Below are 27,468 nucleotides of genomic sequence, written 5' to 3'. Positions count from 1 at the left end.
CAATTAAATTTATTTTTTCATGTTTCCAATTATGTGTATGCACTTTAATAAGAAGACTAGTATTATATTTGTACTATAATGATTGTTTTATACATATCTGTGCTATACTGAATTGTCACATAACTTCCAAGTTATAATTGGTGATTTGTTACCTTTTTATAAAACAGAAGCATAGTTATTATTTGCTTATAATTGGAAACTAATTGCTTCTAATTGGAAACTAATTGGTTGTACCCAGGGAAACATATCTTCTGTCATGGGGTTTTCTACTACTTTCACTTAGAAAATAAACTTGGGCTTTTTTTGCTGCTAAAAGATTTTTATGACTTACGGTATTATGTGTCAGATGGAGCTATAGAATTGGTATATTTGTGTAGCTCAGGAAATGCTATAGATTAAATTACCTTATTAATAATGGGAGTTGTTATTTGCTTTTTAATTTATTTGTGAAAAATTGAACACTACTAACAGAATGATCCTACTTTGTCATGTTGAATATTAAATGCTTACTTATGGTAGCAAATTTTCTTTGAGTTTGCAATTGGGAAATGAAATTATGTTTTAGAGAAACTTCTGTACGGATAAGCATTGAACACAGAAAATGTGTTCCACTATGGCAGTAAGCCTTGTAGTAGGCCTCGAGTGGAATAATACTGAAGTCTGGGGTGTGGTTTTATATATGGAAAGTAAACACACTGAATGGTTACCTCATTTCCCTCTGAGTTTTTAGTATGTGGAATGCAAAGCCCCTCATATAAAAAATAAGACACAGAAGAACAAGAGTCTTTCTTTGGCTTCAGACTGTAACTTAGTCTCATAGAATCTCCATCTTAATTTCCCCAAATTTTGGGGCTGTTAAAACAGTTGGTCCTCAGTGATTTTTCCCTCCAACATATCACAGGAGCCATGTCACTCCTCACCTTATGTTATATTCCCCTGATAGAGAGTGACGTTCACCCTGCCACCTATAAGTTACCTCGGGCTGCACCTGCCATAGTCTTTGGGAAGACGTACAACTCAGAAAGAGTGCTTTTCACAAGGGATTCTGATGGGCTCCTCAAAGAACATTGCTTTCTTAGCATTTAAATATTTACTGCTATGGCATATATTACCATATTTCTAGGACCATAAGACACACCTAGGTTTTAGAAGAGGAAAATTGGAAAAACATTTTGAAGCAAAAAATGTGGTAAAATATTTAACAACATAAATAACATAGGCTGCCACTCCCCCTCCACCCCTCAGCGAACCAGGTAAGCTACATTCGGACTATAAGACACACCCCCATTTCCCCCCAAATTTGGGGAAAAGTATATCTTATAGTCCAAAAGTATGATATACCTTAAAAGGAGTATACATAATGTGCCAGGTATCGTATAATTTGTCTGAATTTTTCTGTTTATGTTCCTGAAGCCCTTTAAGTATATGGTAGTATTGTCTTTTTTATTTTCTTTTAATCAATGTATGTGCTGTTTAGGGAGGAGCACTGGAGATTGTTTTTTTTTTTTTAATTTTTATTTTTGAGACTATGCTGCAACTCCTACAAGTCCTCTTGCTGTGAAACCTGCTATGTTTTAAAATAAATCGTGTAACAGCTTAATTCATTTTAACCAGTGTTCAACTGTTAAAAATTTTCTCCCTGCTATCTGTTGCCTTATTTAAATTAGCATCTCTTTCTTTTAAAAATAGATTTCCTAGAAAACGAGATCAACTGTTTTGCTCTAGAGAAGACAAGAACTTTTACTGTTAACTTAGGTTTTATAAATGATTGTATTACTAAACCACAGGAAAGGGGTGTTTTATATAGGGATTTAAATATTTCTTTTATTGTGGTTTAATTTTGTGAACATAATTTGCCAATTGGTGAGGGGGGAAATAAATAATCGATGCAATGTTTTCCTCCTGAGATGCTCTCCCCCAACAAGAGAACTGTGAGAATTATTGCTGTCAGTGTTGTAAGGCCTAAGGGTCAAGAGTCACCTTTTTGACTACTTTTCCTTAAAATGTACATAATTTTTTTCTGCTGCATAGTATTCCATTGTGTAAATGTACCATCATTTTTGATTCACTCATTATATAAGTGGAATGTAATCAACAAAATAAACAAGGAAGCAAAGTGTAACCAGGGACATGGAAATAAAAAACACATTGATGTAACCAGAGGGAGGGGTGAGAGGGATAATGGGGGAAAATAGGGGAAGGGGCATCAAGGAATGTGTTTAAATGACACATGGACAAACAAAGGGGGTAGGACTGAGGCTGGGAGGTGGGGATGGGTGGAGCAGGGGGGAGTGGTGGAGGGAAAATGGAGACAACTGTATTTGAACAGCAATAAAGTATGTAATTTCACTATTGTTTCCTTGAATCTTTATAGCCTCCAACCCTAAATTTAATTCTTTGCTTATGAATGTGAGGCCTATCTGTGAGGAGCTGAGCAGTCTTGGAGGATCAGCAGTGGGGCCTGTGGGGATTGGGAGAGAAGCAACACCTACCTGCCTTGTCCTAGTCTCTGGGAAATTCTTCATAAACTTGGTATATCCCAGGTGTTTTTTTTCTTATATCAACTCACTTCATTCTCTCAACAGTCCTGTTAGGCAGATACTGTTGTTATCCTCATTTACAAGATAAAAACACTGGGGCACAGAATGGTCTCCAACTTGCCCAGCTAGTCAGAGCTGAGGACAAGATGTTATCCTAAAACCCAGAGTCTAGATTCGGTTACCTCGTTTACCTCATGGTTGCACACGTTCCTGTGATGTTGCGAATTTATGATTCTGAAAATTGGGACTTCACATTCAAAGTTTGAAGGGTTATGCAATTTACATTGATAAACTACGTTTTGGTGAATATCTTAACTGATAGAAAAAGAGAAGCCCATTGTCACCCATGCCATTAATATCATTGCTGGTATTGTGCCAGAAATTCGAGTTAGATGGAATAAATGCAGAAACAGAATTGGGAAGAAATCTGGTGCTGAGCTAGAACTGGCATTGACAGACTGTCAAGGTTGGCAGTTTTGGCATCATGGTAGATTCTGCAGCTAACCTACACCAGCATCGATTGTTCCCTTCTGCCTAAGCAACAACCATTGATTTCTCACTAGTCTTTCTTGTAGCCGTGCCTGCCAATGAGCCATATTTACTTGGACAGCATGGCTAAGGGTCTTTGGGCTCAATGAACTTGATGACCTTAAGGAATTGTCACCCTGTATTATTTCTCATTTTGTAAATTTCTTGGGAGGTCTGAGGACAAAGAGGGCCTGTGGGGAAGGTTTTATTTGAAAGCTTATATTGAACATTTAGAACATATTATACTCCAGTGTTAAATAGTGCAATTGATTAGCTTAGTGTTTAGAATATTTCGAGAACATTGTGTTCTTATTCATGAGACAACAGGGTTTATTTTTGTGTTAATTCTATAAAATAGAATGCCCTCAAGAAATATTATTCAACATAAGAGGTTAATATGTAGTAGAAATGTGGAATATAGCTGATGAGGCTATGGTAGTTAATATTGAGTATAAAAGAAAAATACAGTTCCCTTGATTCACATCAACTTGTTTATTCATTTTTAAAGTAAAGATGTGTTAACATATAGAAATACCAAATTAGACCTTAGAGGCTTGCATTAATAGGTAATTTTTCTTCTAATTAGGTACTCTGATTAAAATTTTCCTGTGGGACTAATAGGATATTACCATCTGGCATGTGAACTTTGGAAACATTTAAGTGTTACACAATACAGTCCAGGTTTTTCTTCTATTCAGTGGGTTTCAGTCATCAAATATACTTAGTGACACACCAGAAGGACAGGCCACTTGTAGTATCTCAAAGCTGCAGTACCTGCCCTTTTCTCTCTGGCTGAGCTTTATTAATTGTCCTGAAGGAGAGAACTGGTCACAATTAAACTCTGCTGGCTTCCTTTTTTTAAAAATATATTTTGGATCTTCGGAATTAGGTTCTTAGAGTTTTATGTTTAAAATTTTATTACCAAGTCTCTCAGGAAACTACTGGACAGGAGAATAATTTTCACAGAATTTTGCTTTAAGTCTAGTGGGAAAATGTAGATTTTGGAGTCAGACTTCAAATGGAATCTTGTTTTTTTCAGCTAGAAACCATTTAGTTACTTTGGGCAACCTACCAAACTTTTCTGAATTTGAGTTTCATCATCCTAAAAATCAACATAAGCATATAATCCTCATGATAACACTTACTGAAGTTGTCGCACTTGTTACAACTTGTTAGTAAGGCACTTGTTAAACACACTACATTCTTGTTATTTTAAAAATCCATCCAATAAGTCCTCCACCTTCAAGCATTTATTATGTTAATATAGTACTTGGTATATTACAATCATTTAGTACGTATTCTTTCCTTTTTTGGATTCATTGGGCCTAATGTCAGTTTCATGAGAGTGTCATTGTGACTATAAACAACATAATGTGTTGGGCCATTCACGGTGATATGTATATCTGAGTATTTTGATATCAAAGTACATACTCAATTAGATAGCATGCATAATGTTGCTTTTTTTCTCTTCTATGTTCAAGAGTAAATTGTTTGACCACCCAAAATACAGTCATGTACTGTTAGGAGTGCCTTCCATTTTCCATGGGTGCTCATTTATTGACATTCAAAATATTATGTGGAAATATTTTTAAAATTCTTTTTTTTTTAAAGATTTATTTATTTATTTTTTAGACAGAGGGGGAAGGGAGGGCGAAAGAGTGAGAGAGAGAAACATCAATGTGCAGTCACTGGGGGCTGTGCCCTGCAACCCATGCATGTGCCCTGACTGGGAATTGAACCTGTGATGCTTTGGTTCACAGCCCGCGCTCAATCCACTGAGCTATGCCAGCCAGGTGTTAAAAATTATTTAAAAATTGTGGTTAGAATGTGATATATGGCTCTGAATATTTGGATTTTCATTTAAAAATAAAATAGTGACATAAATAAAAGTGATGTCATTTGAAATGGAATTTTTAAATTTCAGGAATACTATTGTGGTCTTCCATTTCCATAAATCAGCATATGACAGAGAGGTTAGACCAGCCGCAGCTGATGATTTTTTTAGTAAATAAAATAGCAGTAACCATTTTCAAAATACATTTTAGTATCAGATGGTGGAACCAGAAAAGTGTGCAAACTATAGATTTGCACTCTTGATTAATTATATAAAACTTCTCTCCCCTGCTGCCTCCTTTCCTCATCTTCCTTTTAGTTTTGCAGTAGAAAATAGGTAGATTGTAAGGAACTCAGGAAGAGCTGATAAAATGAACTCTACAGCCAATCTATTTTGCAGTCCATGCTAGATCAGCCTTGGTTTCTGCAGAGAAATAGGCAGCGAAGGAAAGCCACGCATGAAGCACTTTAACAAGCAGAGTGCCTATGTGTGACAGACAATACCATCCTGGTATAGTTAAAGCGACTTCTTTTCTGCCTCTGTTTTTGCCGTGTACTTTGCCAAGCCGACCCCTAACATCTATAAATTGAAGTACTTTGAATATTTTGTGAACATTATAGATATATCAAAACTTACAAAAGGCCCTGGCTGGTGTAGCTCAGTGGATTGAGCGCGGGCTGCGAACCAAAGTGTCGCAGGTTCGATTCCCAGTCAGGGTACATGCTTGGGTTGCAGGCCATGATCCCCAGCAACCGCACATTGATGTTTCTCTCTCTCTCTTTCTCCCTCCCTTTCCTCTCTAAAAATAAAATAAATAAATAAAAAATCTTAAAAAAACTTTATAAAAAATAACTTAAAAAGTTATTTAAAAAGTTTAAATAAAAAGAAGCTGTCTCCATGGTCACCAGTGTTGTATATACTGTACATTGTGAATGTTTGCTAAATACTGACTTTTCAGTGTCAGATGAAAACAAGACTGAATGACTAGACAAAATATTTAGATGTTTCCAAATTCTGCTCAGCTGTGCAGCTAAGTGTAGTTATCTATACATGTCTAAATTTCCATGTTACAGGATTTATTTTCTTAGTATGAAAGTAAGGGGCAATCTGAAGAAACTAAATGGAATCTTTAAATGGCTTCCAAAATTAAAGCCTACTTTAAATTACAGCACTTAGAATTTTCTCAAAGTTGTTGCTGACTTTCTTTGATTTTTAAGTTGGGGTTTTTAGTTGTTTGGAAGCTAATTGTTTGATGAATGTGTGGTAGCTACTATATTTATTACTCATGCACAAATATAGTAATCATTATTTCTACTTTATTTCCATTTTTGTCTCTTTGTGGGATAATGGTAGATATCTTTCAAGAATTTCCTAGTGACTGTTTTTAGTGTGATTTTGTTTCCCTTTCACAATGAGCTTAGTTAAGAATGGGATTAATTTTGTTGAGGTTGTGAATTTGTGAGGTACACTGGTTTTTAATGAAACAATTACTGATGTTATATACTGACCAAAGAAATTTATGGGTTTTTTTGTTGTCATTTATCTTGTCTTACTGAAGCCTAATTTTGTTGAATGATTTGTTTCTTAGGCATTCCTATCCCTGTGGAGTTAGTGCCTAGTTTCCTAGCTGTTACTACTGCTCAGAAACCGTACCTTCCTAGAGAATGGTCAAGAAACTTGTAATTATGAATTTTGCAGTAGTTTTTACTTAAACAGTTCCAATCCGAGGTGAATAGGAGTTAGCATACTCTTCCACTGAATACGGCTGTAAAACCTCTTTTGAATGTATGGAGCAGATAGACCCTGTAAAGTAAGTACAGCAGTCCTGTTGCATGATTCCGATGTGCCTGAAGTTCATTGTCCTTGTTTGGCCAATTAACACCAGTCCCCAAACACACAATTCAAATTTCAGTTAACACAGTAGAGTAAATATAAGTAACTGCATACAGTACAAATTTTGCTTGCTAGCTTTTTCCATTCACACATCACTCTGTGAATAACAGATCCCTGCTTTTGAAGTCTGTTGCTGATTGCTCACAGACAGTGAAAATGTATAGTTGTGTTACCTCTGTGTCCCAACGATAACTCTGCATGCTATCGTACAAAAATAAATAACCAAAAAAAGCAATTGGTCAACAAAGATGAAAGTGCAGTGAAGAAATGAGTGGTAATGCTGGAAATGAAATTTGAATAACATTATGGAGCAGTTGTGTGTGGGATTATAGAAGAAATAGCTGATTCCGCATTGACACTGCCACCTTTCAAGACTGTGTGAGCAACCAGGGAATTCGATGAAGTCATTTTTAGGGGATGACAAACTTTTCGAAAGAGCTTCTCCAGATTAAAAAACATCCCATTTCTTCATTCCATGTACATTTTTTGCTCTCATATTCATTGCCTATAATTATGACAGTAAAAACTACCATATTCATAATCATGCTAATCTTCACTGGGCATTGTTCTAATTATTTTACATACATTATTTTATTTCATCCTCAAAATAAAGCACTTGTGAAAGCTATTATCTGATCCAGTGTGAAAGATGCGGAAAGGAGCAAAAGCAGAAGGGAAAGTAGGACCGCTGAGGAAAGCATTGCCAGGCTTGTCTCTGGTCCTCGTGAACCATGTTTTTAATGACCACATCTCTTGTCTGAGGTGCCCTTGGCTGCATGGGGGATCTCCTTTTGTAGATTGGTTTGCGATGTAGTCAGTCCTTTTGAGTTATAAACTAAAAAAAAATGCATTGAGCTTGACTTATATTTTGTGTCTAATCAGACTTTTTCAAATAGAGAAATTGCAGGGCTATCAGACATCTCTATGAACATTTTAAAATTTGGTATTTTTATTTCAATGTTCATCTAAAAGCTTATGTCGTTTTTAAGAAATTCATTTATTTACTAGCTTCCATAATTTAGTTGGTTCCCTAGCATTTTCTAGTGGTGGCCAAATGACTTTTTTCTCCTTGAGTATTATTAACATGCATATTATGCATATTTGAAGTGTTTTAATACATTTTAATCTGTTGATGTTCAAGTTATTTCATCTCTGGATAGAGGGAGCCTACTGAGCTTGACTTCTAAGTTTAAAAGCATGTCTTGGCAATTTGGATAACTACCTTATAAACAAGTATTACAATTCAATTTCAGTGCCTAAGTTTTGTTTGTATTTGTACTGGCACATAGTAGTAATGCTTCAGTTGTTTTAGCCTAGTATCAAATGAACAGAGGTAAAAGAATAGACCTAATATGTAAATGATACATTTACATCAAGTTGTGAACATAGGTCATTGCATGTTCTCTGATGCTGGTTTTATAGTATTTCAGATGTGGGAAAGGGTGGGGAGATGGAATCATCACGTGGTACATGGTGATGTTGAAACACGAGACTCTTGAGAATCTGTCCCTGCAATCTGTACCTCAGTCTTGTGCGGAGCATTGATTTAGTTTCAGCAACATAACACACTAAGTTAATGTTAAATTGCGTGTTATTAATGTGTTTCGTTTTCAGTTAATTTTAAATTTGGTTTGCTTTTGCACCTATTTGGAAGTTATAGTCCTAAAATATTTCAAAACCACTTTTATTATTTTACATCTTACCTCCTTATCTCTTTGTTTTTGTGTTGTAAGAGTGACCAGATTGACTTCATACATCATGATTACATTTTGTGCAGTGTTGTGTTATTGCTACTCTAAAGGTATATTTTAAATGTTACATTTTTAGTTTTGTACTTGAGGTGAAGGACATGTTTTTGCCATGACATTTTTAAAAATATTAGAAAAAACTTTACTGTGTGACATTTACACAATGGAATACTACTTGACTACAAAAAAGAAGGGCATCTTACCTTTTGCCACAGCATGGAAGGACCAGGAGAACATTATGCAAGTGAAATAAGCCAGTCAGAGAAAGTTAAATACCATATCATTTCATTCATATGTGGAATCTAATAAACAAGATAAGCTAACAAACAAATAGAAACAGACCCATACATACAGAGAACAGATGGGCAGTTGTCAGAGGGGAGGGGCATTGCAGGGCTGGGTGAAAAAGGTGAAGAGATTAAGCAAAAAAACCAAAAAAAAAACCCATCCTCATAGACACAGACAATAGTATGGTAATTACCAGAGGGAAAAGGGGAGAGGAGGTGGCAGAGGAGGGTATGAGGGGATAAATAGTGATAGAATAAAAAGAAAGGAAAAGAAACTTTATCCCACTTGTTTACTTTTCACATTTTATATTTTGGTTTTTATCATCCCGTTCATCTGTTCAGTGGCTAATGATGTACTTGTGTATTTTTAAAGTTTTAAAGTGAAGTTGCCAAATAGTGTCTCTTTATCTTATTTTTGAAATGACTTATTTTCAACATCTGTTATTTCTCCTATATTTTGGGGTAATATATATCATTTCTCTTGCTCTGCAGTGTTTCTCCATATGTTCTGTGGTGGCTTCTTTTTCTTTTTGTTAGCAGGGATTGTGTGAGTGTGTACGTCTCTGTGTGTAAGTTTGTTCTGTTCATCAGCTTTTAGTTACAGCTCAGGATTTGTTAGCAAATAAGCCTACATAAAAAGGATGCTGGCATGCTCTACTTCTGGCATTGGTAGATAAGACTATTTTGGATCAACTCTTAACTCCGATCAACTAGAAAGGCAAAAAAAAGTAAAGTAAAAAAATAGTATTATGAACCCATCAGAGACCAACCAAAACAGTGAGGAATTTTGTGATAAAAATCTGGCATAAATGGGAGTCCAGCGGAATGAAGTCCTGCATTCGGAACTCCTTTCTTCCAAGGGGCAGTAGCTGATTCCAGAAGAGGCTAGAAGCCGGGAGGCTAAGATCAGAGTGATCAGTAGACCCAAAAGAGGAGGGAGATCAAAACTGGAGTTCGGCAACCCTCCAGCTTTCAACAGAGACTTAGATGGTGATTGACTAGGAGAAATGGAGAAGTGAAAATAAGAGAAGTGATAAACTGATGATAGACTGGCCCTCACAGGGACAAAAGTCCAACTTTGAGTCGTCTTAATTCCTAATTGGATGAGGTGATTTGGGAGTCCTAGTGAGCCCAGCCTGACTTTCTGCTAGTAGCAAAACCAAATCTTCCCTTGAGGAAGATGTCATCATCCAGAGCTTTAAATGATCTCTATAATTTTTCATGTATTATGTCTATCACCTGATAAAAAAATACGAGCCATAAAAAATTAGGTGACTGAAAAGCAAGGGAAACAACAGACAGTACAAAGATACATGGGACTATAAAATAACTACAGTTAATCTGTTCAAGAAATTAAAAGACAGATTGAGAATTTTGCCAAAGAATTAGGAACTGTAAAAAGAACCAAAAGAAAATTTCAGAAACTGAAAAATATAACTAAACAAATAGATTAGTTAAAATTCTCAACAGGTGGATTAAACATTTGGTATACAGTTACAGAGAGAATTTTGAGTTGAAAGGTTGGCCAGTATCTGTTGTTCAAAAAGAATGATAGAATGAAAGAGTAAACAACATAGAAGCACAGGGAAAATGTATGGTAAAAAGCTATAACTTAAATGCAGCTGGAGTTTTAGAAGGAGAGGGGAGAGAGAAGGGGCTTCAACAGTGTTTGAAAAGATGGTGGCTGAGAATGTACAACACACAAAAGATATCAAGCTGTAGGTTCAAAGATGTCTGAGTCAAAAATGGAGTAACTGCATGTAAAACTATACATAGTCATATCTTAGTAAAACCATTGACAATCAGAGTCAAAGAGAAAATCTTGAAAATAGCCAGGCATAAAAAAGTCAGATTGCCTTCAAAAGAAGCAATAGTAAGAATTGACAGCTGACTATGTTTCCAAAAGTATAGTGACATCAGGGTTAGCTTGTAATATGTGACTAATAAAGATGAACACAGGAAAAGTTAATCGAGCTGGAGCTGTCATTAACTTGTGTGATCTAAAATCATTTTCCATTTCTAGCCCTTTTCTCATGTTACAGATTAAAGTTTTTAACTTTAACATTGTTTAATTTTATCATGAGCCTTTGTCATAGTTTACTAATATACACAATTACTGTGTCCATTGTGTAGGACTTCCGGTCTGTGTAATGGTAGTTGTTGCTCTCCCTGGCCTCATCTGTATGTTTCCCTGGATGATAGGTTGGGTCCTACAGTTGTAAGCAGTCAAGAAGGTTGATATTGTACACCTTCCAACTTAGGGAAGCAGGAGGGCAGACAATATAGAAATATTAGCCTTTAGCCTTTTTTTTTTTAAGAAATGAGAAGAGCCATTAAAGTACATTCCTGAAATTCTAACTCTGTTTCTTTTAATCCAGACTGTTTTAGCCTTGATTCTGTATAAGAGCTAAATCCAAATAACCAAAATGAAAAAGGATTTGTTCACTGTGGTTCATATTCTTTCATCTGTGCTTTCGCTTCACCTGAAGCTATGTCTTTCTGCACAGTTCCCCAAGGGAATTAACATGCTGCCCCCATAGTGATGTTCTCCACCTTTTAGTTCGGTCTGCCTTTGGGAAACCCTCTCAATCAATGGTTTTGTTTTGACATTCTCCTTAACCAGTTATAGATGACTTGTTCTCCATAGAATCATTTTTATTAACATTACTTTTTATTCACCCTTGGATAAGATATCTGGACCTGAAGTTTCTTAGCAATTCAGGGTATGTGGATTTTTCTCAGCTTTACTCTTCGTTCCCTTGGGTTTTAGCTTCATCCTCTTTTCAGATAAATAGCTGTGTATAAATCTGGACATTATTTGAGAACTTAGCATGTTTTTATGTAATGTAGCTCTTTAGGTCTAAAAAGATATCTTCTTATATCCCCTGCTGGCCAACTCCCTAATAACCTGAAGAGAGCATTTGGAGAACTATTATCTTGAGTACGTACTGATGATCTGACATCAGACCACATAGTTTCCTGGGATCTGATGTCTTTGAATGAATGAAAGATGTTCCAGTGCAGATTCGGGCAGTTCACATTGTTTGAGTAGAAGCAGTTCCTGTGACAGCTGTTCAGTTTCCTGTTTGTTACGGATCTGGGTTTCTGAAGGAATGTTTAGATGGGAGGAAGGCTTTCCCTCTTTTCAGGTATGCCGACCTCGTTGTGTTTCTGAGCACAGGTGGCATGTCAGTTAGACGTTGGCGGTATGGTTCTGGGAGCCGGAGGCAGGAGACGGGTCTTCTGCATTCTGGTAATGAAAACATGGCAGAGTCAGTGACAGATGCTGTTTATAACCAGATGTTAGAATCGGTTCTTAAAATATTTATTCTCACTATTTTTATATTCCCTCACATAACATAGTTCGAAATTTTCTCTGATATTTCTCTTCGGGAGATATTTTTAGAAAACAGCTTTAAAAATGTCTAGTTTATTTGTATTTGGAAGTCGTTCAAACAGAATAAATCTCCCTTCATTATGTCCTTTAATTTAGTTAAAAGAAAGCTTGGAACAGTCAGTAGGCCAACTGCGAAGTCAACGTTTATTGAGAAGCTCAGGAGGGAGAAGTGTTTCTGTTACAAGTCTGAGTGCAAGTGACTTTGATGGTGGCACTGTGACAGGTAAACTCCACAGATGTTCTGAAAACCTTTTTTCATTAAAAAAAATTCTTGAAGTACATAGTGATTATATTTAATCTTTGGATATGTATAATCCACACATAAAAGCATACAAATAAACATTAAAAGATGCAGTCAAGGATTTTATAGTGAATATTAAAAACATGTTTACTAGAACTCTGTCACTATGAGTCTCACTTTTGGTGTTTGAACTCCTCAGGCCAGGGGTCCCCAACCCCAGGGCTTGGACTGGTACCAGTCCATGGTCTGCTGGGAACCGGGTAACATGGCAGGAGGTGATCAGCAGGCCAACCAGTGAAGCTTTGCTCAAATTACCGCCTGAGTTCCTCCTCCTGTCCTTCCCCTCCTGATCTCTGTCTGTGGAAAAATTGCCTTCTACGAAACCTGTCCCTGGTGCCAAAAAGGTTGGGGACCACTGCTGTAGACCACACAGAGCTTTACCTGGCAAAACTTGGGTTTAAGCACCTGCCATTAATCAAAACAAACACAAAAATGGGATTTACTACGTGTACATTTTATAGATTAGAAGTTCTAGTTTCATAGTTTTCAAATATCTGATTATAAAATGTCCTATGTCACCTGTTAAGAACAGGTGAACTTTATCCTTGGCGTGCAGCTAGAATCCATTGGCTAGCTTAAAGGTAGAAACACTTAGTTTGCCCGTAATTAATCATACTTTTACTTATCTGCAGCCCTGGGGTTTATGTCTGAATAAAAAAGACTTAGAACAGAAAAGAATAGGAAAATCTGCAGGGAAGGCAGGGGATTCAGACAGAGTGAACATTAGTAGCTCCCATCATTAGTATTGCTATTGATCGTGGTGCTAAGTGTTACAAATTGGACACGATCGGCTCTTTTGTATGTAGTTTTTATTGATTTGTAAATGCCATTTATAATTTAGATTAATTGATTTATTGTTTGAAAAATTCTGTTAGTATTGTTTTAGGGAGTCATAAAAGTTATTTTTATTTAGCAGTTATTTTTATATAAGAAAATATATGGCTTCTTTGAAAAGTATAGCAAATTATAACTTTTCACATGTTCTGTTTCCAGCTTATTTGTGTTCATTTATCAGCTTTAAGAGCAAGATTAGTGCCAATTTCATAGAGTGTTATGGCCACAGTAACATGCTTGGGACATCGTCTGGGGTACGGGCACACGTGTATGTGCACGTCTGCTATGTATTTACTGAGTGACGTTTCAGATTCTTCCCTCTCATGCAGTGTTCTTATCCTCTTCCTTTTCCTTCACTTGTAAAGAGAGCCACCGTTTTCCACCTACCTCACCTCTGAAGGACTATGGGGATCAACAGGGTAGTAAACGGATTAGATCCAGAGCTGGTGTCCGATTTGTTCGAGAGACTGATGACATGGGCCAGGTACTTTGTGCCAGTTTGTAATCTGTGTTCCTTACGTTTCTGTATAAACTGTATGTGTGACTGACACTTGAATTTTATGGCTGTATGTTAACCATGAGTTTCATCATCAGTAACTCTGTACTAATTTCTTAAAAACCAAGTACACTATTTTATTTTCAATGTGCTAATCATCATCATGTGTTTATTTCAAATTTTGTTACGAAGGATTATATTTTGTGGAACGATTTTAAGTGAGTTTATTTGGATATGTTGTGTTTCCTTGTTCAGGTGGCTTACTCTTCTGTAAGCCCTGCTAAGTCAGCTACTTCCTATCTTGCCAAGTGTGGTTTAGTACAAGTTAGTCCTTGTGTGGTTAACCTATCGATTTTCCCATTCACGTTTTTTTGGTTGTTGAATCATCACTGGAGCCACTTTCTATTGAATGAGAAATTCCATCTTTTTTTTCTATGTATTCACTAAAGATTTCAGAAGTATTCTGTGGACATTTTTCTTTTTCTGTTGCTTTAAATTTCTCTGCAAGAGCTGGACAGACATTGTTGTTGCCTTGGGTAGCTAAATTAATTAGATAAGGGCTAGGGGATATTGCTGACTTTGACCTCTTTGTTTCGGTAGTTTTAGGACTCGGGGTTCAAAGGTTGTTAGGACACTCATCTGTAGCTGTCACTTGTTACAGCGTAAGATAAAGAGATAACAGAACCAAGTGCATTAGAAGGCACCTTGTAGAAACGTTTCCTTGACTATGTTATTTTTTTGGTAGTTGTAACTTGCTAGCATGAACAATATGATAAAAGCTTGAACAGGGAACAATATCCCACTCAGTTACTGTCTCATTGTGTTAGTTTAGTTCTTCTCTCCTGGGAAAGGGCTTGGAAACAGTGATGAGCAAAAACTTTGCCTTTTCTAGGCATTTACAATCTAGAGTAGGAGCTAGATATTAATCAAATAAGTGCATAAACACATCCTTGATTATGTGCAGAGATGTGTGCTCTAACAGAAGGAAGCACAAGCACAAGGCTACGGAAATGTGTAGCAGAGGGACTCGCCCCACTCAGGGAAGGCTTCTTGAGGAATGGATGGCTGAACTGAGACACGAAGGTTGAGTAAGAGTCACTCAAGGTAGAACAAATACCTTGGCAGGAAGGAGAATACACCTGTGAGTGAATTAAAGAAGGCCATGTAGCTAAAGAAATATGAAGCACTGAGCCCATGCACAGCCTCATAAGGGGGTAACAACTATTTTGAGGAAAAATCACTCTGGCTCCTGCGCAGAAAATGGAGAGCCAGTGTGGGCAAACGGTTGGGGAGATACTGTTCTATTCTGGGTTTGAGATGCTGGTCACTTGGATTGGGAGAAATGGAGTTTGAAAGAAGAGGGATAGATTTGAAAGCTATTTGGGGATGAAATGAAAGGTCTTGAAGATTAGATGGTCATTTGGGGAGGGCGGGAATGAGTGAAATGGGGGTGTCCATGATGAATCCTAGGATTCAGGTATGTAAAATGGGAAATCACGATGGGAAAACCCAAGTGAATAGTCTGTTTTACCCTCACTCCTTTCCCTGTAATCATTCTTCTCTATTTTAAATCTATTTTCTTAAGATGGCCTTAACTTCACGTGACTGTGTGCTTCTTAATGCCCCAGTGCCACCTTTGCGGTTTTGTTAACTTCTGTCTCCCATGTTACATCTCGAGCCGTGTGTTTCCCAGCCCTGTTGTTGGCACTGATTGCTCAATGTGCATTTGTTGAAATGAATCAATTAGTTATGTCTGCAAGTCTATATAACTGAAAATCTTTTATTATAAATTATAGCATATATATAGACACATATAGAGAAAAATATTTATAGTTAAAAGTACAATAATATGAATAAAAATCCACGTAACCACCACCAAGGCCAAGAAATAAATCGTTAGTGTACGCCCAAAGCCTCTTTCCTATTCCTCCTTTCTCCAAGTGCTATCAACTGTCTTGATGTTTATGTTAATCATTATCTTGCCTTTTTAAAAAAATCATTTTTACCACTAATGTTTAGTATTACCTGATTTTAAACTTCATATAATTGGAATAATACTGTAGACTTTCTTTTGTAACTTGCTTTTTCCACTTGATGTATGTTTTTGACATTCAGTGTTACTAATGTGTAGGTAGTTTTGGTCATTTCATTTTCACTGCTGTGTGAAGTGCAACTGGAGGAATATTCTGCAGTTTATTTACTTCCATTGTGTCTTTAATGGGTTTTTGTTTTCAGTGTTCTCATTATGAACAACACTGCCCCGAACATTCTTTCACGTGGCTCATGGTTCAGGTGGGCAGGAGTTTCTCTGCAGCATGGACTGGCACACTGCAGTGTGTGGTCCACGTGAATAAAGTTCTGTTGTAACACAGTCATGTTCACTTGGTTATGGCTACTTTTGTGCTATAATGGAAGAGTTGAATGATTGTGGTAGAGACCATATAGCTGGAAAACCTGAAATATTTGCTATTGTATCCTTTACAGAAAAGGTTTGCTGATCCCTTTTCTAGGGTATCTATATGCAGTAGAATTATTGTACTGTAGAGATGTGTTGGTTAATATTATATATTTTTTCAAAAAATGTTTTTTGGAAAAATTATATTTGGAGTAGACATTAATTTTATTCAGTATGAATAATATTATGAAATTTGGGCATTATTACAAAGAGCAAGTTTTTATTCTTACCCTTACTGAATCTTCATGGAAGAATTCCACAGAACCCTAAATGGGTACCTATGTTTTGCCTTTTTTAGCTTCATGCTTTTCATCAGTCCCTCCGAGACCTCAGCAGTGAACAAGTTCGCCTTGGAGACGATTTCAACCGGGAAATTGCCAGAAGAAGCAGGTAAAAGTATGGTTTTCATTGGAGGCGTGAATTATCAGAATAAAAATATAGGTTCTATAACTGACACGTTTACATGAATTAAAAAACTACTGTGTTTTTATAGCAGTATTTTAAAATTTATTACTAGAATAGCTCAAGACCCTTTGAATTTAGAATGTATTATGACTCAATGTTAAGACATTAATTTCATATTTTTAAAAACACTTTAACTTATTACAATGGCTGACATTGAAGAGACATACATAGTAAGATCTTAGCAAAGAGGTAGATTTTCCTTTTTTTTTGGCTTTTAGTCCATCTTTTTTTTTTAAAGATTTATTTATTTATTTTTAGAGAGGGAAGGGAGGAAGAAAGAGAGAGAGAGAGAGAAACATGAATGTGTGGTTGCTGGGGGCTGTGGCCCGCAACCCAGGCATGTACCCTGACTGGGAATTGAACCTGCGATGCTTTGGTTCACAGCCCATGCTCAATCCACTGAGCTATGTCAGCCAGGTGCAAAGAGGTAGATTTATAGATACATTGGAGCAAGAGACAGACAGACAGGCACAGAGACCACCTGATTGACAATGGAGCTTTAAAATAAATGGCACAATGTAGAATTTGTTGATTGATGGACATAACCCATTGTAGAATTTGATATTTTAGCTTCTAGTGGAAATCTTCAAAAGCCAGTAGTTTATTATATCTGCTCAGTCTTTGTAATGTTTTTCAGTTCCTGGTAGTGCCTAAGAAGTATCACTTTTATTTAAAGTTTCTTCATTGTCTTTTTTGTTTATCATGAGCCATGACAGTTGGCTTTCATTTGGAGGCCATCTTTTTACAAAAAAGCAAAGATTTTATATCCCTTCTCAAGGGTCACAGTCTGTGTGCAGCAATGATTATGGAACAGCGAAGCTGAATTGAAATTTGTTTACCAAGTTCACTTGCTAACTCCTGCTCCAGCTAATGAAATCATTCCACACACCAGTTTGGGGTTGCTATAGCAAAAGAATCAAAACTATAACTGTTAAATCTATGACTATAAACTATAGTCTGTGTAACTCAACTGCTTTTATATGAAGAAGGCAGGAAATTCAGTAATAAGAATTAAAGACATAACTAATGCTATTATTACTGCTACTTCTAGTTAATATTATTGAACACCTATTTCATGCCAGATAGCTTTAGGTTTAATTCAAGCAACAACCCTAATGAGGTAGTTATTATTATTTTCTCCATTTTTTGGATGTGAAAATGGGCACAGAGAGATGGAATAATTCAGTTTCCTGGAGATGAAACGGGGGGACGTGATGAAGTCAGAATTCAAATCTAGGCAGGAAGGCCCCAGAGTGCTGTTTCCACTGTGCTTCAGCATCGTGTTCATATGTACCTGATGTGAATAAGGCGTTTCAATCCCTGCATTTTGAGTTATATCATTAAGCTATATTTTAAGTCTTTTAAACCGATAAGGGTTAATGTAATACATATTTCTTTTTGACAAGTTGATAAAGTCAACAGAACGGCATCAATATTCTGATACAATATGTTTGTTGCTGGAGTGGCTTTATTACGTAGCTTTTACACACTTGAAGGAAGCATATAAATTAGGCACTAGGAACATGAGTTTAGGAAATAGTTGTCCTGTAAGAAGATGCAGGGGAAGTTGCAGGGATGACTTAGTTGACTAGTTTAAATGGACATTTACGTGTGCAATGGTGGACTGGAAATCTTCTGATCCATAGGCTGGCACCATTTAGTAATCGTTTGTGTGACCTGTTGGTATATGTGAGGAAGAGAAACATTATTTAACCCAAAATAGGAGTCAAATTTCTTGTGAAACTTGGTGGCTTAACTTTGTAGATGAGGAAGATTTTAGGATCCGAATCTGCTTTACTTGTAAAATTTTTTGCAAGTTTTCAGTTCATGTTTATAAAAATACCCTGGAGGGAAGTTGCTAGGTTTAACTTTCTGTGTGATTCAGAAAGGTTGATATGCTCATTTAATTATTCATTTTTAAATTCTTCTTGACATGTATTGTAAGAAGTACACTGGAAAGCAAGTTTTTAGAAAGGAATAAATAAAGTTTCAATCAGAATTCACCTACTTTGGTTGCCACATGGAGAACTGATTCAAGGAGGGCAAGATAGGAGACTTTTGCATTAATATGAAAAATGACGATGGCTTGACCAGGAGATGGCAAGGGGCAGTTGGGCAGGGCTGTGTTTCAAGGTGTTTTCTGCATATTGAAGAAGCAGGTTTTAGTAATGGATTGGATGTGGAAGGGATAAGGGAGAATAAATCCAAGATGACTCCCACATTTCTGACTCGAGTAACTAGGTAGATGGTAATTCTGCTTCTGAAATATGGAACACTGGTGGAAGCAGGTGAGGTGTAGAAATTAAGGGTTTGACCCTGGGTATTGTAGGTTTAAGATGCGTGTGAGTCGTACAAATAGAAGTGTAAAATACCAGCAAGGTGTTTACTTTGAAGCCTGAAGGAGAAGTCTCTTCTAGAGATTTTAAGAGTGGTCAGCATAGAGAAGTGTATTTGGAGCCATGGAAATGGAGGATATTTAGAGAGAAACAGTGGTGACAGTGTCAAGGACAGGGCTGAAAGCTAAGGCGCTGCACTACATGGAAGTTATTACAAAGAGGAACTGGACTGAGAAGGAACGGCTAGTGAGTGGGGAATCCAGGAGCACATAGAGCCATACAAGTCAAGAAAGAGGTACAAATACAGACAGTTTCAGAGATACAAAGATTTAGAAAATTTATGGATCCAGTGCAATCCCTATTAAAATACCAGTGACATATTTCACAGATATAGAACAAACATTTCAAAAATTTATATGAAGCCATAAATGACCTCAAATAGCCTCAGTAATTTTGAGAATGAAGAACAAAGTAGGAGGGGTCAATACCTCCTTGATATCAATACCTGATATCAAACTCTATTACAAGGCCACTGTAATCAAAAGTCTGCTACTGGCATAAGAACAGACACATAGATCGATGGAACAGAACAGAGAGCCCAGAAATACACCCATGTCTCAATGGTCAATTAATATTCAACAAAGGGGGCAGGAACATAAAATGGAGTGAAAATAGCCTCTTTAACAAATGGTGTGGGAGGTCTGGACAGGTACATACAAAACCATGAAACTTGACCACCAATTTGCACCATACACAAAATAAACTCAAGATGGATAAAAGCCTTCAATATACCATAAACACCATAAAAGTCCTAGAGGAGAACATAGGCAGGAAAATTTCAGATATTCCATGCAGCAGTGTTTTCACCGATATGTCCCCTAGAGCAAGGGATGTAAAGGAAAGGATAAACAAATGGGACTACATCAAATTAGAAAGCTTTTGTGTGGCTAAAGAGAAGAGCAAAATGAAAAGGGAACCAACTGTATGGGAAACTGTATTTGCCAGTGATACCTCAGACAAGGGTTTGATCTCCAAAATATATAAAGAACTTACATGACTCCACACCAGGAAGACAACCCAATTAAAAAATGGACAAAGGACTTGAACAGATACTTCTCCAAGGAGGACATACAGAGGACCAAGAGACATATGAAAAGACGCTCAGCATCACTAGCCATCAGAGAGATGCAAACTAAAAACCACAGTGAGATACCACTTCACACCATTGAGAATGGCTATCATAAATAAATCAACAAACAACAAGTGCTGGCGAGGTTGTGGAGAAAAGGGAACCCTAGTGCACTGTTGGTGGGAATGCGGACTGGTACAGCCACTGTGGAAAACAGTATGGAATTTCCTCAAAAAACTAAAAATGGAACTGCCTTTTGACCCAGCAATTCCACTGCTGGGAGTGTGCCCCAAGAACACTGAAACAACAATCCAAAAGAAACTGTGCATCCCAATGTTCATAGCAGGGCAATATACAATAGCCAAATGCTGGGAACAGCCTAAGTGCCCGTCAGTAAATGAATGGATCAAAAAACTGCGGTACATTTATACAGTGGAATACTATGCAGCATAAAGAAAGAAGGATCTGCTACCCTTCGAGACAGCACGAGACAGCATGGATGGATCAAGAGAGCATTATGCTGAGTGAAATAAGTCAGGTAGTGAAAGATAAATACCATATGATCTCACCTATAAGTGGAACCTAATCAACAAATCAAACAAGCGAGCAAAATAGAACCAGCTACATGGAAATAAAGAACAAACTGACAGTAACCAGAGGGGAGAGTGAAGGGTGATAACAGGGGAAAGAAGGGGAAGGGTTATCAAGGAACAAGGGTTATAAAGGACCCATGGACAAAGACACTGGGCGGGGGGCGAGGATTGAAGGTGGGAGGTGGGGGTGGGTAGTGCAGGGGAGAGTAATGGAGGGAAATGGGGACAACTGTAACTGCACAACAATTACAAAAAAAGAAAACTGGGAAAAAACGACTTAGAAAATTTACCCTTTAAGGTTTGGGGGAAATCCCCAAAAGTCTAAATTCAGGGTCAATTCTGAAGAACCGACAAATTCTCAAATTCAGAAGAGCTGTATTAGGAGAAACTTAACGTGCATGGGAAGACAGCTGCTCCCAGTGGTAGCCTGCTGGAAAGAATCCACATCCCTCCCAGGACAGGGTTCCTTTTCCTAGGGGCTAATAGTAAACCCATGAGGTGGGTAGTCAGTAGAGCACCAGAAAGAACAATGCATTCTTAAGTTAACAGATAACAGCAGACAGTTATACTCTATGCATTCATTAACCTCCTTCCTGGGGTATGACGTTTATCTCCGGGTGGCATTCTGGTTTTCTGGATAGTCAGCCAAGCCTCAGGCTACAGAGAGTGAAGAGTTCAACATTTCCCAGATGCCTTTGCTGCTGGAGCCATATTGTATCTCAGTGAGTTCCCCTATATAAGGTAACTTCCTTTTGAGGAAACTATCTAAGGACATAAGTAAAATAGGTGGCAACCAAGAAAGAGGAAGATATAGGTTATAGAAGTTAGTAAAACTAACCCAGAAATTCAGTAAAATAATCCCCAGAATGATAGCCATTTAGCATGCTCAGAAACTATTCACCGAATTAGAGAAGGAAGGAAGTGTCATTGAGAATAATCTAGGTGAATGGCGTTGATTCTTAATAAATGATTCAGTAACAAGTGGGAGAAAAGTATCAATGATGTGATAAATAATACCCATATAAGGCCAAAAGATGAAAAACCTTAAAAAAACTAAAGCACAAGAACATTAATGGTCTAAGTAAGAAGCTGACTAAAATGTGAGCGTGACAAAAGATGAGCAAAAAGCATCGATTCTCTATGGTGGAATAATTTATAAGAGGTATAATAAGTGTATCATGCAAGTCACACAGATAACTGATAAAAATAGCAGTACATCCATTCAAAATTGGACAGGAGTGGAAGTGAGTTAAATACAGGGCCTGGCACAAATGACCCCCCTTTTTTATTATAAAATCTTTTATTATGAAACCATAAGCATGTAATTCTGTAACATAACACTATCACACTCAAGCACACCACAGGACATTTTAGGTGCAATGTTCAAATTGCTGTTCATGTCATACAAGCCAACCACACTCAGGAAAGCCTTACCTCTCTGCCAGACCCTGTATTGCAAAACAGGCAGTCAATTGAAAGTGTCTAGAATTGAATACGATGGAAGTAACCAACAAAATAATTAAGAATGGAAATGGTTGGGTGTGGTTGACAGTGAGATATGGACTTGAGGTAAGGAAGTGTGAGGGAAGAAGGCCTTTGCTTTTCTTTGTAAGTCTTTCTGTACTATTTTACTGTTGATCCTGTATGTTATTAATTTGGTGGGGAAAAGGTAATGGGAGACACGTTAGTGAGGGCTGAGTTTGTGACAGCATACCCTGATGTAACTTGATTATGAACTGCTGGAGAATTGCTGGAGAGGATGTGAGATTAAGAGTTTTGTTCACCGTCTGTTCTCTTCCTTCTTAATTTAAAATGGAAGCTATTGCGGCCTATTTGTTTATTGAAGGTGATGTTCCAGTACAGCAGTGGTTCTCAAAGTGTGGTCTGCAGACATGCAGCTTTAGCATCACCTAGGAAGTTCTAGAAATGCACATTCTTGGGCCCAGTTGCAGAATTAGATTCTGAAGTTTTGGGTGTTGGGTTCATCACTCTGTGCTTTTAACAAGCCCTCCAGGTATTTCATAGTTTGCTAACATTTGAGAACCACTGCAGTATTATGTAATAATATTATTATGTTGTAAATTTTTTAATTGTATAGATTTTTTCAAATAGCCAAATTAAAATATTTCTCTTCATTGCTTAGGTCGGATGCTGAAACAAAAAGGGCTTTGGAAAGATTGTCTGAGAAGCTCAGTGAAACCCAAAAACAAGAAATGGTGAGAACTCTTTGTTTATAAAAAGCTCTGTTTCGCATGTGGATGGCAGAGAGGGTGGCTGGGCTCATTGCACTCCCAGTGAAGTTTAGTAAATTTTAACTCTTTCAGCAGTACATGTCACTTTGTCTAAAAATACGTTTTATAGCTCTTACAAAATTTTCATGAATTGTAAGTGTTTAAGTTTTAAATATTTATAGTGGTAGCATTTTAGAGAAAGACTTATCATTTGTTTTAGTTTTTAGAGTTTTATTATGAATAATTTAAATTTCACTGACTCAGTCATTCCTTTATAGCTTTTGGTAAATGATTTTTGAGAAATACAGAATTTGTGGGTAACGGCTCTGTAGCACTCCATTCTGGATTTGAGGTCATCTTACAGAATTGCATACACAATTGCTACAAAGACCTCCTTGCTGTCTGTCTTTGTTTTAGATAGTAGTTATTGGAAATACCCCGAGTTCTGGAGTTTTATTATCTCATACTCAGATTGTTCACACTGATTTTGCAATGGGTTCTTTTTATCAAATCACTGTTCTTGGTGGAATTAAGGTTAAAAAATAAAGAACATACAGTATCCATTTCTTTGCATCATCTGTGTTTTTTTAAAAAAAGAAAAATAATAGATATTCTCATGAAACTTTTGCAAATTTGTCAACTTCAGGAACAATGTCTATTCATTCATTCATTTCCCACAGTACCTTTTGCTTTCTCAAGACAAAAAAGTTAGCAGATTATTTTTTCTTAACATTTTACTCAAACTGGAAGTTTCTCAGTAAAAGCAGATAATTTTTCTAAGGTTGTTAATTGTGTTTACAGTTCCTTACATAGACATGTTAAGTTTTTTTTTTTTTTTTTTGAGTTTGAATTTGTTGGCTGCACCTGCTAAGAGATGGATATGCTGCATTATCAGAGATCATCTCAGTTACTGCCTATTCAAAAATATGAATAAGCCCCTGACCACATAAAAGCACCTTCCTTTTGAGTTTTTAGTGCTAACTTCTTTGTGGTGTGCCCAGAGAGGGGAGGATACAACGCCTGTCTTCTGTTGAAGTAGACAAATGTTTTCAGTTAGTGTGTGATGGTGTGGCATCTAATATGTGATCAGCACATGGGGTACTTATTTTTTTATTTTACATGAAGTCCTAGATTTTCCCAGACACACCAAGGTCACCTTTGATTTACACTGTACCTGTCTAAAATATCTAAAATATCGTATACTTCTAATGAAGGTTTTTTTGAGATTAATAGATTGATGACTTTCTTAATTGTAGTGGTTCACACAGGAAGAAATTTATGCCATTCTCAGTTTTACATACTATTTCAAAAGGAGCTGAATGCACACTTTCAAGAATGTAGCTCTAAGGTCCTCTATACCTTAGTAAATGACCTTCTGGCTCTTTTCATAAACTCTAGGGTGGAATCTGTTACTTGACAATGGAAACTGCTGAAGTTTTTACTTTGCCTTTTTTCTTTTTTTTAATTTTAAAATTTGGAGGTATAATGCACACACATAAAAGTACACAAATCAGTGTATACCTTGATTAATTAATGTAAGGTGAACATGCCCATGTAGCCACCACGCACATCTAGAACTAGAACATGACCAGCGCACAAGAAGCCTCCTTATTTCCCCTCCCCATCAGTAACTCTTTCCTTTTTAAAGGGGACTATTATTTTGACTTTTAACCCTTTAGATTGCTTTTGCCTGTTTTAGACTTTATTAAATGCAGTCATTCAGGACAAGGGTTTGTTTGTGTGTGTGTGTCTGGTTTCTTTTACTAAACATTATGATTGTGATATTTCTGGGTGTTGTGTCATGTATTTGCAGTTAGTTCATTTTTATTGCTCTTTAGTATTCCATTGTATAATATACTGTAATATATTGTGAAATTTTATGATGGATATTTGAATTATTTCAAATTTTGGGCTGTCATGAATAATGCTGTGGTGGACGACCTTACTATTTCAGTGCACCTGTGCATGCATCTCTGTTGTTACAAACATGGAGTGTGAGTGCTCGGCGCCATCCAATGTAGCAGGTTCCCATAAACAGGTTTTCAAAGTGGCTGCACTAATTTACACTGTTACTATCAGTGTATGAGAATTGGTGTTGCTTTCATCCTTTCTGACACTGACACTATTTAATTTTTCAGTAATAGCCATTATGTTGGGTGTTTATGGTATCTCATCATGGTTTTAATTTGTATTTTCATGATTACTAAAGATGATGGGCATCTTTTTTTCATATGTTTGTTGGCTATTTGCTATTTTCTCTTTTGAAACACCAGTTTGCTCTTTTGCCCAGTCTTTTATTGTGTTGCCTGCCTTTTTGTTATTGATTTGTGGGAGGTCTTTTTATATCTTATATATGAGCACTTTGTCAATTATATGTGTTGCAAATACTATTTCCCATTCTAAAACTGTTTTTTATTTTTAAACTCTCTTAATGGGATCTTCTGTTGGTGACTGAAAATATATTTAATTCTCTGCAAAAAAAATTGCTTAGATAATTTGATAATTATTATGTACGAGAGGACATACTTGCTTTTTGTTGTAGGTTAGAGGCCATAGCAGTTATGGATCACCTTATTATTTGTTGTTGAGATATTTCCTTAAAGATTTTATTTATTTACTTTTAGAGAGGGGAAGGGAGGGAGAAAGAGAGGGTGAGAAACATCCATGTAAGAGAGAAATATCTTATTGGCTGCCTCTTGCATGTGCCCCAACCTGGACCAGGCCTGCAAACCAGGAGTGTTCCCCTACTGGAAATTGAACCAACAACCTTTTGCTTTGTTGACCAACACCCAACCAGCTGAGCCACACCAGTCAGAGCTGTTGTTGAGCTATTTCAATGTTAAACTTCAGTGCCAGGTTTTAACTGTTTCTGGTTGACCTGTACTGTCAGCGTATCGAACTTCAGGATTCCAACGCAGAGGCTAGGGGCTGGGTTGGGGGAAGTTCAGCCAGGGAGCCCCTTCCTTGGAAAGGTTCTCAACTTCAGTTTTTACCCCTGGAACCCCACATATCAGTTTAAAACTGTTTAGCTTCTCACTGTCTCAGCTGCCATTTGTTAAGTGGGCTGATATTTCAGGGAGAAAGTGGCCTAAAATATGGACCGATCTCTCTGAATTTCTTTCTTCTCTTGCATTTGGTCTCATATGTCTTTACTTCTTTTTAGTTTTCCAGACTTATTTGAAATATTATTTCTAGCTTTTTAAGTTATTTCCATTGGAAGGGTTGGTCTGAATTATTTAGCCTGTCAGTTTTGGAAGTGCAAGTCCCTCAGTCTTTTTGTATATATCATATTTCATTACTATGTTTGCGATTTCAAATGCATAAAAGTTGAGAGGTTTCCAGCTGTTGTAGCAAGGCTTCTTTTACTTGCTACATAGGTATACAACATGTGAGCATGCTTGTAACAAGGGCTTTGACCCAGACTTGAATATCCTCAGTGTTCTGCCAAGGTCTTCGTAGATCTGAGAAGCTATGGGCTTGTCTAGCTGAACCATCATGCTGTCTTTTTGACATTGTTAGATATTTGGGATGGTTTGAGTTAGAGTTTGAAAATGCTGATTTGCCTAGTGCACATTACATTTGTTAAGTTTTACCTAGCTAGCAAGTAGTGCCTACACAGTCACTCGAGAATGTTAAAATGTGGTTCTACAGTGTAACCACTGACCTAAAAGTTAAAGATAAATTTAAAGAAAGCCTGAGTTCTTTCATGTCACCACTACTGTTGATCAGAATTACTGCACATCAGATAAAGCTATGATTGCACAACTGGATGTCACACCTCACTAGTTCACTGCTCACTGGTGTAACTGGTGTGTACACCTTGCTAGTTTACTCTGCTGTCCAGTGTGCTCAGCTCATCGGAACATGTTTGTTTTTATATTGTCTAAACCAGAAAAATTGCACACACCTAATTGTGCACTTAATTGAATCGTTCATCTGCCGGCTCCTCACATTAAGTTGTGGTGTTACAACTTGCTTGGTGCTTTATGTAAATTTGCTTTCAAAGTAAGATTGTTCAGGACTGTACAGAGGGCATCTCAAACCGCACGTGGGCGTATGTATGTAGTCCTGATTAAGAAACAGATTTCTAATGCAAAAACTTAAGAATAATATTGTTGAATTTTAAAAGGTCTTCTGCAGGTCACATGGTGTTTACTTCAGTGTGTACAAGGCTTAAATATAGATTTTTGTGACTCACACATTCCAACTGAAGTCGACATTTATGTTTTATAACTATTTGATGTATTGTGTTGTATTTGTGAATTTATGATAGCATACTGTCAGAAAAGATATGGTTTTGTTATTTAAGCATTAAACTTCTCAGCGACTGCAGCTGTTTCTCCCAAAATTAGAATAAAATTTCCACAATGATGCACGTTCACAGTAGAAAACTTTTAAATA

The 27,468-nt window shown here is 36.9% G+C and overlaps 1 protein-coding gene across 7 annotated transcripts in view; it reads left to right on the top strand.

Annotated features, from left to right (window-relative positions):
- CEP128 (centrosomal protein 128) overlaps positions 1-27,468 on the top strand; it is a 433,346-nt gene that overhangs the window by 21,574 nt on the left and 384,304 nt on the right. For 5 of the 7 annotated variants that reach the window (XM_036012776.1, XM_036012780.1, XM_036012784.1 and 2 more), the window contains 4 exons: positions 12,324-12,450; positions 13,728-13,846; positions 16,612-16,703; positions 22,980-23,052. In XM_036012776.1, coding sequence (XP_035868669.1) covers positions 12,324-12,450; positions 13,728-13,846; positions 16,612-16,703; positions 22,980-23,052 — 411 coding nt within the window. The remainder of the gene's footprint in view (positions 1-12,323; positions 12,451-13,727; positions 13,847-16,611; positions 16,704-22,979; positions 23,053-27,468) is intronic. The other 2 variants (XM_036012791.1, XM_036012788.1) reach the window with 1 other exon arrangement.

This window comes from Phyllostomus discolor, chromosome 1, assembly GCF_004126475.2.
Source record: "Phyllostomus discolor isolate MPI-MPIP mPhyDis1 chromosome 1, mPhyDis1.pri.v3, whole genome shotgun sequence".
Classification (NCBI taxonomy): Eukaryota; Metazoa; Chordata; class Mammalia; order Chiroptera; family Phyllostomidae; genus Phyllostomus; species Phyllostomus discolor.
The sequence above is the reverse complement of the archived record's forward strand: the minus strand, read 5'-3'. Positions and strand labels throughout refer to the sequence as shown.